Genomic DNA, 17,463 nt, shown 5'->3' with positions numbered 1-17,463 from the left:
ACACGGGGGCACTAAAAATTTCGCACCGGAGAATATATAGGAGACATATATATATATATATATATATATATATATCCCACCACGTAATTTGTGTAGTATTTTTCACTGTAAACATCACAAAACCGTCTTAAGTAAAAAATATGAAGATCAATGCGCTGAACAGGAGCGGGTGTTTTCCATGTCTCACTGTAAGTCTTGGAAGGTCAAGGCTCAGACGTGACCCTCTAGGCTTACGGTCATCAAGACGGGGATAAAATCTGCTTTAATGTGGCCAACATAAATTTGCTGCTTCTGTTGTCATGGTAGAGCCTTACACTGAGCGTGACGACCCTGCACTGAGATAAGACGATTAAGTAGCTTAACATCGCCTGTACTCTGCGAGTCCACCTTGATACTATTAATAGATAATCTCCATTTAGCTTGTGTGAAAGTCAAGGATTTAATTGTCAAGTGGAGGGAGACAGACAAGAGGGCACGGGTGGTAGTAGGGAGGAGGAGGAGGAGGGAGGGGGGTATCACTTCCCACTCCCATGAATACACTCATAATTACAATTTAACAGTGAAAGATTCCGACGTGGAACGCATTTTTTCTTTCTTTTTTTTCAAGGTAGCTGGACTGTTGCTGAGCTGTTGGCTTTATTATCCGACAATTACATCAGAAATAATATGTCTGTACCTAGCATTTACGTCATATGTCTCCAAAACAAGAGGTCGCCGTACAGCATGTTCAGTGTCGTTATGGGCTGCCAAGTTCAAGAGGAATGACACCTTGCATCACTGCAGTAAATCTAATCAGTCTAACAGTGAACTCCCTCCCATCTGAATTACTAACTCCCTCTCAGCTGATGAGTTGACCGCGACGGTAACAAGATGTGATCAAACAATTCCAATCGCTATGACCGGACGTATTCTTCACTGAGAGGAACGTCCACCACACGACAGGACGGCGTGAATTTAATGACATGGTTAGTGAGGCTTTTTGATTGGATCGAGTTTGGGACGTTCCGGTGTGACGTTCTGAACAACAAATACACGTGCCGTGTCAAAACTTTGAGTCTTGCGGCCAAAACAAGTAGTTCCACAGAAATTCCTGTGAAGGAACTGTTCAAGCACTTAGAAGACAGGCTCTACCTGAGCCGTAATTCTGGGGAAAGGGGCGAGATAGTGACGCAGAAGACTGATGGGTTGAAGAATGGATAACCGCAACATTGGTGGAAGTGGTTTATCACGGAGGCGGACAGAACATTTCTACTCAAAATAAATTCATTCCAGAGACGTTCATTACAGTAATTCAGAAGAGGAGAGACTAGTACACCCAACCTGTTAATTACCTTATCAACAGTGCAGTCCGTCGTCAGACTTTTAACAATATAAAAACATCGTTCACCGCACTTTGCTCATACTCGCGCACAGTCATAATACCATGAGACCTCAAGACATTTTTCCAGAGACCAATAATCTATGGATTTTCGGCTACGGCTCACTGGTCTGGAAGCCGGATTTCAAGTTTAAGAAGAGAGAAATTGGATACATCCAAGGATACAAGAGGCGCTTCTGGCACGGAGACACTTTCCACAGGGGCGACAAAGACATGGTAAGTCGCAAAAATAAACAGCTTGGTCTTCTAATTGATCTACCTACGTTTGAGCACAACAGCCTCTATCGTGTAAGATAAAAACACATTAAAAAGTTATCCGGATATATACCGGCATGGGCCATCAGACGGACGCTTAAAAACAACTGCTCAGTTTTTGTTGTTAATCATTCAATACGTGGTACTGTAGCATGTTTACGTTGTGCTATAGAGGTCTGCCTAAACATATGTACATTTTCCCCCCCCCAAAGCCTGGAAGAGTTGTGACTCTGGTGGAGGATCATGAAGTAAGTGTTGTCCCTCCACTTTAAAAATAGCTAAAGGGCAAACCTGTAACTACTTAGTCATTACTTTGATCTAGCTAAGCAGGAGGGCACTGTTCCATCAGTTGGTGCCTGCTTTAACGAAGAAGTATGTAGTCAACATGTCAGTTACAATTAGCAAGTTCTCCAAACAGTTTGAACGTTAAAATTTTTTGTTAAAAGAGGCTTCGTTACCGTTGTACTGTTCAAACTGTCAGGGATTTGTCAAAATCCTTACAGCTTTTATCTTCACTTTTAATTCAGGCCTGCACTTGGGGGGTGGCCTATGAAGTCACAGACTCTCAGATTGAACAATCTCTGAAGTACTTAAACGAGAGAGAGTCGGTTCTTGGGGGCTATGTCACCAAGGTGGTGGAGTTCACTCCTCGAGAGCAGAGCCAAAACACTCTGCTGGCCCTGGTCTACATCGCTACCTCAGATAACCCGAGATATCTTGGACCGGCTAGCCCAAAAGAGATAGCAGCGCAGATTGCCATCTGCCGCGGGCGCACTGGCCATAACATCGAATACTTGCTTCGTCTGGTGGAGTTTATGAGAATGTACTGTCCAGAGGTGGAGGACGATCACCTCTTCTCTATAGAGGCTGCAGCTGTGGCCCTACAGTTCTGAAGGCCAAGGACGAGGATCAAAGGTCAGACCAAAGTTATCTACAAAAAGACTTGATGTCCTTCATCTCCAGGATTTGGTTCTCAGTATAATGCTTGATCTAGATGTTTTGATCGGCGTGGCGTCACCATCTGCTTCGCACCATTGGGTGAATCTTGAAAACAGAACTGTGAATTTTACTTGTTTACATTATATTTATACGGTCTTATATGAAGCCACTTACCAATGTAAATCTGTGGTAAACAGAAACATGTTCAAAAATGTCTCATATTCACAGGCCAAGATCGTCTGTAATAACCCCCCCCCCCCCCCCCCCCGAAATATAAAACATCTACTGTTTCTTTTTCAGCTGTCTCTTATAGCTGTCACTGGCCTTTATGTCCACTTGTTTGCTGTTTTTGACTTTCCAGCCTACAAATCAGAATGAATTTTAGTGCTTTTTGTTGTCACAGATAAAATTTGTGAAAAGAGGAGGTCATGACCAAGCAGACCATTAAAAACAGAGACAAAAAGGGAGGCAGGTGATGAGTCTGTTAGATCAATTATGTATGTAAGTTACTTATGCTATGTAACACTCTTATTTTGGTGTGGTTGCGAATTTACTTAAAAGGGGCGGGGGCTAGACTTGATCTTTTATTATGAAGCAGATAATAGCAATTTGAGAGGGAAAAAGGGGGATAACGTTTGCACGAATGCTTTGAATGAGACATTTAAAAGCAACATCTCTGATATGCAGTATCGCTGAGTCAATGCAATGAACCTCCTCTGTTTAAACAGAAAGGTTTTAACTGTTAGGGAATTTGTGTCTCGGTATCATAATAATAGTTATGATAAAATGCTGTAACAATTGTTCCTGAAACTGGACAAACATTAGTGCTCTGTTGTACTGTGGCATTTTCTTTTTTTGGCCTGATGGTTACATGCAGTTTTTGATTTGAGGCCTACTGTTTGTGTTTATATTCCTTGTTTATGAAATGTAAAACACCTGAATTTTGGGATACATCTCTTTTAAAGACAGATTTCAATAAAGTTCAATTCTATTTTTAGCACTGGTCAAAAATGTAAATTTTTTTTCCCACCCTGTTGAGTATTGTTAATCAAAAATCTCTAAATACACACTGTAATCTTAACTTTTGTCGCTAAAATACTGCACAACTGAACATGAGTATATAAAAGGGTAAAGGCATATTTATATTTTTATATTATAATTATAATATGAATATAAATATAATTATATTCATATTTTGTAAAGGGTAAAAGCATATTTATGTTTTCAATCATTGGTTATTCAGTATTTCCCCGCTGAACTGTAAAGCTGAACTTAGCATTTCTTTAGCTCTATATAGCACATTTCTGGCAGTGTACCGAATGCACAGTGCATGAATTCCTTCACTCTGTGGTGTCAGATTATCACAGCAAACCTCTATATCCACTTAAAGAATCCTAAAGATATCCTCCTCAAAGACTCCATTCAAGAATCACTGAACTGTGCAGTGAGACTCCCTCAGGCAAAAAGAGAGTAGCCATTTCACAAACTCTGTTATTTTCTGTTATGCTGAAGAGGTGATCATATTTCAGTGGCCTTTGCTCTTTTAAAAATGAGTGAGTGAGTGAGCGAGTGACGCTGTGACTGACATATTACTGTGTATGCTATGTCACAGAGGGTGACACGTGGTGTCAACAACATGGTATTGGATCATAATGTACTTTGAAACTGGACAACAGTCTTGTGAGAGGCCAGTAATCGAGTGACGGCTCTGTTTGTTAAAGCGGTAATAACTTTTGTTTGTTAAAGCGGTAATAACTTTTGTTTGTTAAAAGCATTGAATCAGAAGCAACCTGTCCCTCCACACCTCAGCGTTTTCTCATTCCTATGACTGTCCACAAATGGAACTTTTCGCAAAAAAAAACAAAAACTTTTTTGAGAAATGGCATGCGTTTAATGACACCAGTGGTCTACATGCTCTGTTTCCTTTACAGGGAGGAATGTGGAGAAATGGGGTAAGGTAAAATATTATTCCCTGCATGTGAGTTTTCAGTCACGTTTGGTAAACATGTGAGTCGCTCACTCAGCCATATAGTGGTCTCCACCGTCTGTGGCTCCACATGTGGACAATATTCCTGTCTTACACCGAAGGCCCCCTGGCTTCTGATTCCAAGAAACTAGGGGAAAGGTGAAGGCAGCCAAGTTTGAGAGGGGGAGCGACGGAGTGAACTGTATGGACTGTGTGTTCCTAACATTAAAAAAAATAACAACACTCAAAACGAAACAAAACAAAAGGACGTCACGCTGTCAACTCCAATAAACACTGCCATCATTTTGACGGACTGCTTATTGGACATGACAGCGTGTCAAGATAAATACTTAAATAAAGCTACTGGAATTAAAAAAAAAAAAACAACACAATGGTGATGATGTAAAGGATGTGATAAAATTGAGAAGGTAATCCTGGATCCATGTCTTCTCTTTCAGAGAGAGGAAGGCAAAACCTCTTTTTTTGGTTATGCTTAAGACCTTCTGTTTATTTTTCTTAATGACAATTTTTTTTGGGGTTAGATTGATAATGTTTGTACAGACATCACCACGGTAGAGTATCTCTCTTGTAACAATGATCCCACAATACACCATTTCTTCCCAATTAAGCTGAAAGTTGGCAAGAAACAATCCTCCAGTGTTATGCTTTACCTATCAGGCAGGTTAAATATAAGAGTTCAGGGGTTGAATAAAATGCTAACTTGGAATGACTCATTTTCAGATGGAGACTTTGCCAGATCATGACGATTGAAAAAAAAACACCCCATTTATGGGACATACTCTACAAAAAGATCATCGGGTACCTCAGATGAGTAATTTCATCTTTCATTAAAAAAAGTGTCAATACGACCTCAAATTGTAAGTTCACAACCAATTTTTTAGCAGGTCACCCTGCATTTCCAGAACATCTGCTGACAGCTTGACAGAAACTCTCTCTGACACACTGAGTGTGGAGCCACCTAGACTCTATGAATAACCTTGTCCTGTCTGAACTGATGGGTTAGGTTGTTTTGATACCTTACTAAGGTCGGACCAAACTCTGTCCTTGTCTGGGAGGAGGCTCCAGAATCTAAACTTTCAGACACATTCAACTCTAGCTGTTGCTAAACCAATCAACAACAAAAAGAAAACGTCTCTACCCAGTAGCCGTTTCTCGACAGTTTTTTTAAGAAACATGTCAGTCTGTCAAAACCATATGATGTTATGATTTTGACAAATTGATAATCCAAGTTCGTATATATTTTTCTTTGATATGTTTAGACCAAATTTCTAAGGAAATGTTAACCACCCATTACAGGTATGAGATTAAAATAATAGCGTCACATATGCACACAAGCCTAGAGCAACAATGAGTTTCTCATGGCTGTGTTATTAGCCAAATTGGCATATCACCTGTTTTATAAGTCATGCAAGGTTAGGGCTGGGTACTGAACTTCAATATTTCTATGGCACCCACGAATTGCTTACATACTATTGAGTATCGCAAAATGCTGTCATTCGGCACCAAATTTCGATACCCAATGAGTAGATCTTATCATCGTCAGTGCGCCAATAAGCATGCAGCATGATTGTACCAAGATCTAATGCTGGTGATTGGCTATCTACTGTAGTGTTACATGAACACGTTGTAGAGGCATGAAGGAAAAACACTACGTTATGCCCAGAGATGGGGCTGTTCGGCTTTGTGCGGCTTTGTTGAGAAATGCTACATAACTCGAATCGATTTCACCTGTACCCAGTGAAAACCCGTGCCAGCGAATACAATTCAAAAAGTGATTTATTTACAGAAGTGGTAGTAAAAATCTTCGGGGGTGAGCGCGGCCAAAACAACAAACAAAACAATCTATATTTTACAAACTAAATAACCTACTTCCCGAAAATAAGAGAAAAGAAAATACAGAAACCTTCCCTGACTCCCTAACGAAAAACAGGAGAAAAGAAGATCCAACAAAAATGGCTTCCCACCCCCTACCACTACCCGAACAGTTAATACAAAAATTATTTACAATTATCTTACAACGAACAAATACCTAGCACAACGAAAATTACAAATACACAAATAAAGATCTACAAACTATATAACGAATCTTTCTGGAAAGCACACACAACGAGTTATCAAAGCACAAACAAAGGACACGGTCAAAGTGGCCAGGACAAAACGAGAGGCCCCGGCATCTGGGTGGCGCGTCTTTTTAAAACTGGCGCCGTCAACCGTGGGCCAATCTTCGATCGCCACCTGCGGAGTAACACATTAAAGAGACATACGGGGAAAACACAGACAGGGGAGGAAACAGCACCACACACAGGCAGGGGGAGAAAAACAACAGCACACAAAATAATACACATTTGACTATTTATGACTCAGGGTCATAACAGGGAGGTGCAGCAGTCGTCTGGTAATCTGAATGTTCCCAGGTCAATTCTGGCTTTTACATGTTTTTATTTATTGATACTATATTAACAGACAACTTCAAGTGGTGGTAAATAGGTTTATATTTTTTTATGTTATGAAACTGTTTTGAGCGTGTAAAAATGCCAAGGAGCTGAAAAATAAAACTAAAGATTTGTACAGTAATGTGTTATGTAATTTTCTCTTTGTTAAAATAGATTTCATAAAATTGGTATCGAAAAAAGTATCGTCCAGGAGCCAGTATCGAAGCCAAGGTATCGGTACCAGTATCAGCACTGAAAATTTTAAAACGATACCCAGCCCTGCGCGAGGTTAAAACACACTACTGAAATAACTGCTGACAGCTTAACAGAAACTCTCTCTGCCACGCTGTGTATGGAGTCTCTAAGACCCTATGAATAACCTTGTCCTGTATGAACTGACGGGTTAAGCTGTTTTGATACCTTACTAAGGTTGGACCAAACTCTGTCCTTTTCTGGGAGGAGGTTCCAGGATCTAAACTTTCATATACATTTTATTATGTATTGTGTTGTTCCAGGCAGTGCTCGGAAGAGTTCTTAATGATAAAAAAGATCCTCATCCCCGTTTATCAATTTTGAGTTAAATTTTTTATATTATCATATATGATTTGTTAATTAATGTACATTAAGATGAACACATTAATTCTGTCAGGGCCATAACAGATGTGCGTTACTTGCTAAAAAAAGATGTCACATTCATTTGGTTCATCAAATACTGACTACAAGCTGTGTATCAAACAAAAACAAATATAATTTCCAACGCTATCCATTATAGGATAATGTAACACAATCATAGATTCCATCCACACCCCTAGTGAACCCACATGCTTGGCTTTGACTTCGAGCAGGTCCCTGGTTCTGACTTTATTTCTCAGTTTGTGGACAGAAGGTCAGCAAAAGCTGCTGGACGCCATTTTTGTTGTGTGCAAACCAGTTGTCATACAGAGATACAACTATTGTTTGTTGCAACAAAGTGTTACAACTAACCCTCCACAATAGAGGCATGAGTTATGCCTGACTCACTGCCATGGTGTGCCATTTTATGATATTAAGAAAATACTGTTATCTTGTGAGTCTGAGGAGAAGTGATGAAAATAATATATATTTGGACTCACTGATAACGGAAACACAGCCCAGTAATAATAATAATAATAATAATAATAATAATAATAATAAAAAGCTCAGTTAAGTGTATTTACTTATGTGATGTTCAAGTTCAAGTTCAAGTTTATTTAGAGCCCAATATCACTGTTTACAGTCTCAAAGGGCTTTACAGGCCACAACAGTCAAATCAAAATATGACGGCACCCCCTGACTTAATCCTCATGGCGGGCAAGAAAAAACTCCCCAAAAACCCAAGAGGGAAATGGGAAAATGGGAGAAATCTTGAGGAGGACCACAGAGAGAGGAGACCCCTCCTTGGCCAGACAGGTGTGCAAAAGGTGCCGACCACGTGGGCAGTTACAATTGAAAGTAAATTGGGGCATGAACAAAGGGGATGGCGATGTTAAAACATACATTTGTCCAAAAATGATTTTTGGACTTGACAAGCTGTTCAAAGAAGGGAAAGAGGACATGTCTACAGAGACATCAATGTCAACACATCACTATATTATCTAAAGACAACGTCAGCGTTACAACTGACCTACATTCGTCTTGACTTCACTCTCCCCTGCAGTTTAAAACCGATGAATGACCGACATACAGCTAATTTAGAGGGCGATTATATAAATGCTCTGTTTGCACAGACATTGAGACTGGCTTAAAAAAAACTGACTTGGCTGAAGCACAACTTAGTTTCTCAGGACACTGCCTAACCCTGTGCTGACAACACTACTACCAAGGGAGAGAAGGTAGTGTTAATACATCTCAGAGCAGGACTGCTGATATAGGATCTGTCTTAGTTCCTCAGATAAATACAGAGTGAAGGATGAAACTGATCCCTGATCAGAAGTTTGACACATGAGATATTGAATGAATACAGACCCTAAATAGCACGTGAACTTGAGGCAAAGGGCCTATATGATAGTTCCTTTACTAACTGTAGCTTTGGGACCAGCTGTCGCCTGGAAGATAGCACACAGCTGTTGCTAGAACAAACAACAACTAGACAACTAGACAAATCAGCTGTTTTATGAGTCACACAAGGTTAAGACACATTACTGAAATAACCAATCTCATCTCTTCATGTTAAACCTGTCATGGACTGCACCTCTGAGGGGTCACTGGCTACATATGTCATATAATATAAACCTGTGGTATATACACTATGTACAGGACAACTGTATTTTTATCGTTTTGTTTTTTGTTACAGCTGGTGTCTTCAAAAATGGTTGGAAAATGTTGCTACAGTGTTTTTAATTTGTTTGTTTGTTGGTGTACAGTTGGTGTTCAAAGATTACATGTCAAACAACTTGTTTTGCAAATACCTACCTGAGATATTTCAGTCAAGTAACCACATGAAAGAGTTTGCTTTAGTTGAGGTGATTAACAACTCCGCTCTGATGTTGACAGTTTGACTAGCCTTTTTTATGCATGCAAGCTACTGATTATGTGGAAATCAAACTGGTTTTGCGAGATTTTGTGAAGTACAGTGTCCCTCCTGGCACTGTGATTAACCAGGCTGACGTTTGTGTCTGTCAGACATTTTTGCCCACAAAAGTGAAAGAAGCTGCGCGAATGAGATGTCACACAGGATCTCTGCTCCTAATTTTATATTTCGTCTCTTTTCATTTTTGCCAAGAATCTCTCTTTCTCTCGCTCTCTCTCTCTATGTTTCATATACTGTATCATATCATATATAGAGAGAGCTAGAGAGACAAAGGCAATTTGTAAACTTTAAAGTTCTTGTAACTTCAGGCTCATGACCAAAAAAAAAAAAAAGCTGATGTTGTTTTGATATGACTTGAGATTTCTTTTTTAGATATTACGCAGTTGTCTCTGCATGTAAGCTGCTTTATAAATGACAGCACTAATGGGAGGTTGATGTAGTCGATGACCTCCACTGACATCTGCTCATTCTCACATAACCTGAGGTCAGCCTGAGATCCATATAAATTATCACTAATGAATATTATGGTTAAATTCCTGTTTCATGGCTAAACTCGGGCAGTTGAATTCTATTGCTGAATTCTCATTGTTGAGAATTACTCAGGAATTTTCGTTGCCTAACTATACACTTGAAATGATCAAGTAGAATGTTTTGTGTTTTTTGAAAATCTGAGAGACTAATAAGCAAAAAATACAAGCTCTCATCGGGTCCAGTCAATAGAGGAACTCAGATGGTTTCCATGGCGAGGGAATACATTTGACCCCCTGGCCATTCCCCCTAGGACCAGCTGTCAGTCGTGAATAATGGGCCTTACTGTACACATATGTGTATGAGTGAGAACCTGTGTATCACTGTGTTTATGTGTGTGTGTGTGGGAGGAATGGGCATAGAGAAACAGAAAAAGAGAAAAAGACTCAACAAAGTTTATAAAACCTCCTAACTGTCTATCCAATCACATGCACTCCCTCTCTCTCTCTGTCCTCCGGATGATACATTCCACACACACACTGACCGTGTCTCCCCATCTCCTCGCTGCACGCGTGATGTTAATGTGCTCCCTGGCTGAACCCTAACCCTCTGACCCCGTGTGGTCAGCAGCAGGCGGCCCGGTCACTCCAGAAGTGTGTTAAAAAGAAAGCGATTAGGCCACTAATGGACACGAGGCACTTAAAAGCCCTTTCTTGTCGATACGAGAGGCAACCCCAAGGTCGCTGCCCTGTACACGGGGGATCGAATGACCCTGTTGTGTCCCGACCCTCTCTCCCCTCTGGACAAGAGGAGGACGGTCATAAAAAAAAAAAAGAAAAGAAAAGAAAAGAAAAGAAAAGAAAAGAAAAGAAAAGAAAAGAAAAAAAGTTGTCATCCATTGGACCACCTGGCAAAGACAAATCAAAAAACAAACAAACAAACAACAAAAAAAACACACACATAGAAAAGCAAAGAGTGTAGCACTTGGCTCTGCTCAGCTTAAAGGCTTATTGTGTAGACAGCCCTGAGGCCTTTTACGTTTTAAACGGGAATGAACCATGCTGTCGGTATCAGTTGCACGTTGCAGTTGTGGGCTGGAGACTGAGGCTCGCTCCAGCGTACCGCCAGGCTGCACCGTCTAACGCCAAGTCAATAACAGGATCAGATTCACCACTGTAAAATTAAATAGCGCCAGCTGCCTGAGAGGCGTCCATAAAATGAGATGCTGCTGTTAATGGGGGGGAGCCCCACAAAATGCAATTTCAGACCGCACAGGATGACGTGGCCTGCGCATTGAACACAAATGATTGTATTGAGAAATAATGACACAGACAACGATGATCACGTTGTTTGTGACTGTGAGGTAAGACTGGGATGTTCCTTGGGTTTTGGTTTTTGCCTAATCAGAAATGAATAGCAGGGCGTGTGGCGTTTTAGTCACCTCACACACGCCCTCCTCTCTCCCACTCGCTCTTTCTCCCTCTCCCTCTCCCTCTCACACACACACGCAAACACACACACACACACACACACACACACACACACACACACACACACACGTAGCCCTAATCTAATCTGTCCTGAGTGGGGCGGGGGTCTGAAGAAACACTGACCCAATTAAAGGCGCGGCCTGCTGCTTAATTAGCTCAGCGAAGCAGTGTGCGACGGCACTTTCTCCCGCCCCTAATTTCATTGCAATAATCTTATTTTCACTCAGCCACTACACGGCCTCTGCGGCCTTTGAGGTGGGGCTGTTGAGCCTCGTGGTAAATAGTTTTATTATTTTTTCTTTTTTGAGATCATCGTCTCCGGGGGGTGTGTCACTTGGGGGCAAAAAAAAAAAAAAAAGAGAAAAAAAGAAAAAAAAGGGAAGGATCGTTCGATCTGTCATATTAGCGATGAGGTGATGAGGGATCGGTCGTTAGCGATGAGCTGAAGACGAGAGAGTGCTGTTAGTAAACACAGCCACTGTTTACATATCAGCAGGCTCTGAAAATGGCAGGCCGCTGACGCAATCTAATTGGCCGGTTAGAAGCAGGCATGTTGGCCACTATGACATCATTAAATGAGGTAACGTTGCTAGCTTTGTTTAAAGTGCAAACGCTGAGAATGCAGTGAACGAAGAGGGAGATGGTGGCGAGAAAAAAAAAAAAGGATTGGAGCCTCTGCGACGGGAGCAAGGCAACAGCTCAAAATACACAGACGTAACAGCGCCCCCTATAGGACATGTCTGGTTATGACAGCCAGTCTTATCTGAGGGTGACAAATATGACAGACAGAGAGAGTGCCTCTTAGCAAGCAATGCAAAAATGCCAAATATGAACGCGTATGATAAAGACTGCTTACGTGAGGATTTTATTAATCAAAGATTATCTACTCAAATGAGTCAATGAGAACAACGAGTCTCTTTTGTTTTATATAAAAAACATAATGTCAGAGGCTTATAAAAAGGAAATGTGAGTAAGCCGATGATGATGGCAAGACGAAATGGGTGCTGACTCCCAAATTCCCAGTGCTTACTGTATGTGCTCGCTTAACTCTGCAAATATCTAAAGGCTCTGGATATTTCCTGTCATTTTACTGGAGTACATTCTCTCTTAGAGGACAGGAAGGGAAGCCAGTGGTTCCCACAAGCCTGGAGTGGTTAGATCTCACTTCAGCTCCAAAGCAAATCTGGATCTCATTCACAACTCGCACAATAAAAGAAAAAACTATTGTGAGAGTGTTTCTCTGCTGCAGTACTCAGCCTTTTAAGGACTCACACACACACACACACACACACGCACACACACACACACACACACACACAAAAAGCCCCTGTACTACATTGTATCACAGCTATTGTTGCGGCTGTCAATGCATTGTTTCATTAATGCTTTGATTCAGTACACATTACTGGCACACTAACTGAAGCAGACCTTGGAAGCAATTGTGTTCAGCTTGGCAAATGAACCAGTATCTGGTTTAAATCTGTAAAAATGCAAGTAATCATCTTAATCTTCCCCTGAGAATGATTAATCAATGCCATCAGCGCACCCTTCTCTTGCTGAGAGTGATTAATCAATGCCATTCAGTGTGTGGCGCAAACAACGCGCACATAAAAATGTTCCATGTCAAACCATTTTTTACAACATAAGGGATAAAAATGTAATAATAATGTCAGTTACACTTCAAAGACTTTGTCTTTGTCTTTGTGTAAATTTGCGATGACAAATGCTTTCCAAAATAAGCATCAGAAGAAACAGATGCTTTACAAGGACGAATCTCATCTGATTTTCATTGTTTGCTTGAATAGATGCAGCACCGTAAAATCTTACAACGTTTTTTTTTCCCCATTCGTCATCTTTATAGAGGGACACACAGGTGTGGATGCTACGGCCTGGTCACACAGTGATAAGGAGCTGTCAAAAAGGCCGGCTCTGAACTGGCACAATCTCCTTCACACAGGTCAAACACAGATACCGGATCAAAACCATTTGGAACCCCTCTGACCCATCGCGGTTTGGTCCGTTTCACAAAGAGACATTCGTTTATTCATTTATTTATTTATTCATCGACCAAAATTTCTAACTGCGGAAAAATAGGCATGGAACATTTCGTGTTCAGGGGGGATCGGTATTCGAAATATTCTGATAATCATAATTTAGCCCTGCGGTTGAAACATTTGCTACCTCTCTCTCTCTCTCTCTTTCTTTTTTTTGTTCAATTGCTTATTTCCTGCCTACGCTTCACAGGAAGCTGTTGATCCGCATTTTACTGCATCTATCTCAGAGAGGAAACAGAGAAGAGTGGGTGATATTTGGGTAAAAATATGTGACCATAGCTTTTCCCTCTCAGCATCCTTCAGCCTGTACCGACAAAATCGGTTAATTGGATTTCAAAAAAATGTAAAAAAAAAAGAAAGAAAAAAGAAAAGAAAGGAATAACCCATGGCTAAGAGAGTATAAGCAAACAATATGAGAATCCGATACTTGCACTGACATGAGACATATTTGCACTATGTGGTATATCTCATGCTGGACTCTGGTTATCCCTGGCTAATTCTTGTCAAATCTCAGATTTGTCACACTCCTATTCTTCCTGTCTTTGGTAGTTTCAGCTTTCCTCTGTAATCCCTCTGTGCGACAGATCACAGTCCAACAACAACAACAGCACATTTATCTCATCGCTGAATCTTTGCCTTTTTGGATCAACAACAGACAAATTTCCTCCAAATCATTAATAAAAGCTAGAAAAACTGGAAAATATTTAAATGCAGAAATAAACCACACGCCAGATGTGTTTGTTTGGAGATTTTTTTTTTCTTTCTCGTTTGAAAAAGGTTTTACATCCGAACAGCAAATATCTCATCTAGGCCCCCGTGTTTTTGGCTTGTGTATGATTTGATTCTTATCATACTTCAAAACATTTCTTCCTACACTTTGAGGAGGGAACTGCTCGGGAATATTGGAACGGTACATCAGACAAGCAGATGTGGTGTGAAGGTTAAAACGAGGGCAGTTATGGTTTGATAATCTAAACTGGAGACCATTATCAGTTATCTTTGGAGGATCAGCGTGTCCAGGACTCGCTTGCTGGAGAATAAGTGCTCGTTGCCACTCTGCCCGGCGGGGGCAATGCCACAGCACATGAAAGCAAGCTTGAAAGTGGTCCCCCTTTTTAAAACAAATGACAAGCATTAATCAGAGATTAGCACTGGCATGAAACGATAAATAAACAAGTAAAAAAAAAGACGTAATTATTTTGGCTTGTTTTTTTTTTTTTTTGCTATCTTGACTACCGCTGCTGCTTCACAATGAAAATGTTTTAAAACATCCCTGCAACAATTTCACAGCGCAAAAAGTATGTATTGTCTGAAAGCTAAGTTCCACTGTGATCTGTCTCAGGGATACCGCTAGACACTGTTACCATCATTCATCGGGAGAGCGATATGCTCAAAAGTAATCATAACCAAGTCCTCTACTTCAGGACCACAGGCCTAGCTGACCTTCAGTACCTAGATTTGTACAGATCAGTTTTAATAAATCTGGTTCTTAAAAAGTGATGGATTTGTGCGTATGACCGAGGAGACTCATCATGCGTGCTGAACTTCTAAGTTTAAGTTTAAGAGTTTATTTGTCATATGCAGGTTGACACAGGGTCAACGGTACAATGAAATGTGTGAGAAGAGAGAAACAGGTCAACTCAGCAATAAGAGCACAAGGAGTAGAAGAGCAAAACAGGGGATTAAGAGTAGGGGAATAAGGAGTATACTGAGAAAGAAAATATAAAAGAGAGGAGAAAATATAAAAGAGAGTTATAAATATATAAAAGGAGTTAGCTATAAGAATATAAAAGAAAAATATAAAAAGAGAGGTATGCGTAATGAACAATAAGGAACATGGAGGGTGCACAATAAATATAACAGAATATGGAACAGAATATGAAATATATACACTATATACATGTGAAGGACGCTTAGATTTAAAGTTTAAAGTGGCGAGTGTGAACAGCGGTATTGCACATGGGGGATGTACAGCTTTATGTACCAGTGTAAGTGTCAGTGCAGTATCATGTAAACATTGTGAATCATAGTAACCTGTGAAGGTAGACAGTGTAGTGCAAGTTAGTAGTGCAGTCAACAGTATGCACTGAAGTCAGCAGAGCGTAAAGCGATACTGAAGACAGCTAAAGCTTCAAACATATTTCCACAAAGACACGCCGCAACGTTACCCTGACTAGCCCTCAGTTACGGAGGGAACCGTTTCGACAGTAAGGGAAGAGATGCTATAGGGAGGCCGGCGCGGCTCTGGAGAAAGAGAGAAGCGTTTGAGGTGTTGTGTTTCAAGATAAGGTTGGGTTGAGCTAGGAAACGCTGATCACTACCTTACCGCAGCAAGACCTCTAATGGCCGCAATTATGCTTAATGGTTTCTCTTTCAACACCTTGTCTCTGGCAGGTCTTCACTGAAATGATAAGAGAGCGGACAGCAGTAAGTCTCATTTTTTTTTGTACAGTGTAGCCTTCCGTATGTTTTTCACTAACCAAAACCAGCATGTTGTCTGTGGCAATCTAACAGCTGTGTACATACATAGTCTTATATATCAATGAGCACTTGTAATATGCAGTTTACCTCAGGTTATTACGGTCCTGTAATTACACAGGACTGACTATGTAAGTGTCTATGTCAATTACACTATTTCATATGAAGTTGTGTTGAATTAATCAGACTAAACTTACAGTAGTGCATTGCGCATTGCCTGGTTCAGGAAGCTGACCTCTCAAGTGAAGAAGTCTTCCTCTCTCCAAAACGGAACTCTACCGAGACAAATCGATTACTAATAAGGCTACTAACCATACACTTAGCAGGAACCAAATATGGATTATCAAAGATGGATTAATCAATACAAACTGCTCTTGTGGTTTTCCAAGCATAAAACGGAAACAAAGAACAGAAAAAAAATCAAAGTTACAAGTCGATGTTAAGTGGCCACTTGGAAATGTTTATAGTTAATTGTTGACTTTGAATGGGAACTGTTTTGATGGAAAATAGTCGGTGCTTTTCCATCTTGGTTACGCAATAAATGGCAAAGGCTCAGTTCCCATTAACCAAACCACATTAGTACTTGTACTGGAGCTGAATGGACATTAACCATAATATAAAGGCACAGGAAAAAAAGTGCTGACTCACTCAAAATTCAGCCAAACCGCCAAATACCAGTCAATAAGTCTTAGTCCTCTGATTTGATTTGAACAGTCTAAAGTATAAAAAAAAGAAAAAAAAACACAGAATGTCAATACAGACTCTGTGGATGTGTAAAGCAGCACAGAGAAAAAAAAGAGAGGTAAACTGTTTCAGGAAAAAAAAAAAAACCCAAAAGATTGTTGAAGAACTGGATTTTTGACAAAGGGGTTTTAGGGCGAGATTATGCACAGTAGGACAGACTAAGGCCATGCTGTTCGCGCTAACTAAGGCTGTATTGTATAAACAAGATGATTGTGACCATGTCTGAGAGAGGGCAAAGACTTATCGCCCCCTGTAGGACAAATCACGAGGTACACCAACTCCAAATCATCAGCAATACTGGCAAAAAAAAAAGTGTACTCTGATTTCAGGCTGCCTTGATTTAAACTAACTGAAACTAAACAAAGCCACAAAAATTGTCAGATATCTGAATCTACCACGTATACTATGGAGAAAGTGTCAGTTAACAAAAAGAAAACAAACACAACATTTAAGCCCATTTAAAAATATAGGAATCAAGCATCTCCAAAATAACTGCTCACAATACAAGTTCCTCCTTCAAAAAAGGAAATACATATAAAATAAAAAAAAAGGATGACATACAATGGCTCCTAGACAAGGATTATGTACTATTTCCTGAGTGGTGTTGTTACCTTGAGTTTGTGGGGGGAAATGTTCAGTCAGAGAATTCCTGGTTTCAGGTTGAGGATGGATGCTGCTGATATAACGAGG

At 40.3% G+C, this 17,463-nt stretch overlaps 1 protein-coding gene across 2 annotated transcripts; it reads left to right on the top strand.

The window, feature by feature from the left end:
* Positions 1-808: 808 nt before the first annotated feature.
* On the top strand, positions 809-5,583 carry LOC115822549 (glutathione-specific gamma-glutamylcyclotransferase 1). 2 transcript variants are annotated; one of them, XM_030786458.1, is made up of 4 exons: positions 809-1,594; positions 1,846-1,881; positions 2,161-2,508; positions 5,563-5,583. In XM_030786458.1, the coding sequence occupies exons 1-4, from the start codon at positions 1,424-1,426 to the stop codon at positions 5,581-5,583; spliced, it is 576 nt and encodes a 191-aa protein (XP_030642318.1). In that variant the 5' UTR covers positions 809-1,423. The 2 variants fall into 2 exon arrangements, with proteins under 2 accessions (XP_030642318.1, XP_030642311.1); XM_030786451.1 differs by lacking the exon at positions 5,563-5,583 and having other exon boundaries at positions 2,161-2,820.
* The last annotated feature ends 11,880 nt before the right edge of the window (positions 5,584-17,463 follow it).

This window comes from Chanos chanos, chromosome 1, assembly GCF_902362185.1.
Source record: "Chanos chanos chromosome 1, fChaCha1.1, whole genome shotgun sequence".
NCBI lineage: Eukaryota > Metazoa > Chordata > Actinopteri > Gonorynchiformes > Chanidae > Chanos > Chanos chanos.
This window is presented reverse-complemented; position numbering and strand designations above follow the sequence as displayed.

Bases quoted from the DNA above. Each gene is read 5' to 3' on its own strand.
- LOC115822549 (XM_030786458.1), top strand. From the start codon at position 1,424: ATGAGACCTCAAGACATTTTTCCAGAGACCAATAATCTATGGATTTTC. The intron at 1,882-2,160 runs GTAAGTGTTGTC...CTTTTAATTCAG, and splicing joins CTCTGGTGGAGGATCATGAA to GCCTGCACTTGGGGGGTGGC. The intron at 2,509-5,562 runs GTGGCCCTACAG...CTGATGGGTTAG, and splicing joins TCTCTATAGAGGCTGCAGCT to GTTGTTTTGATACCTTACTA.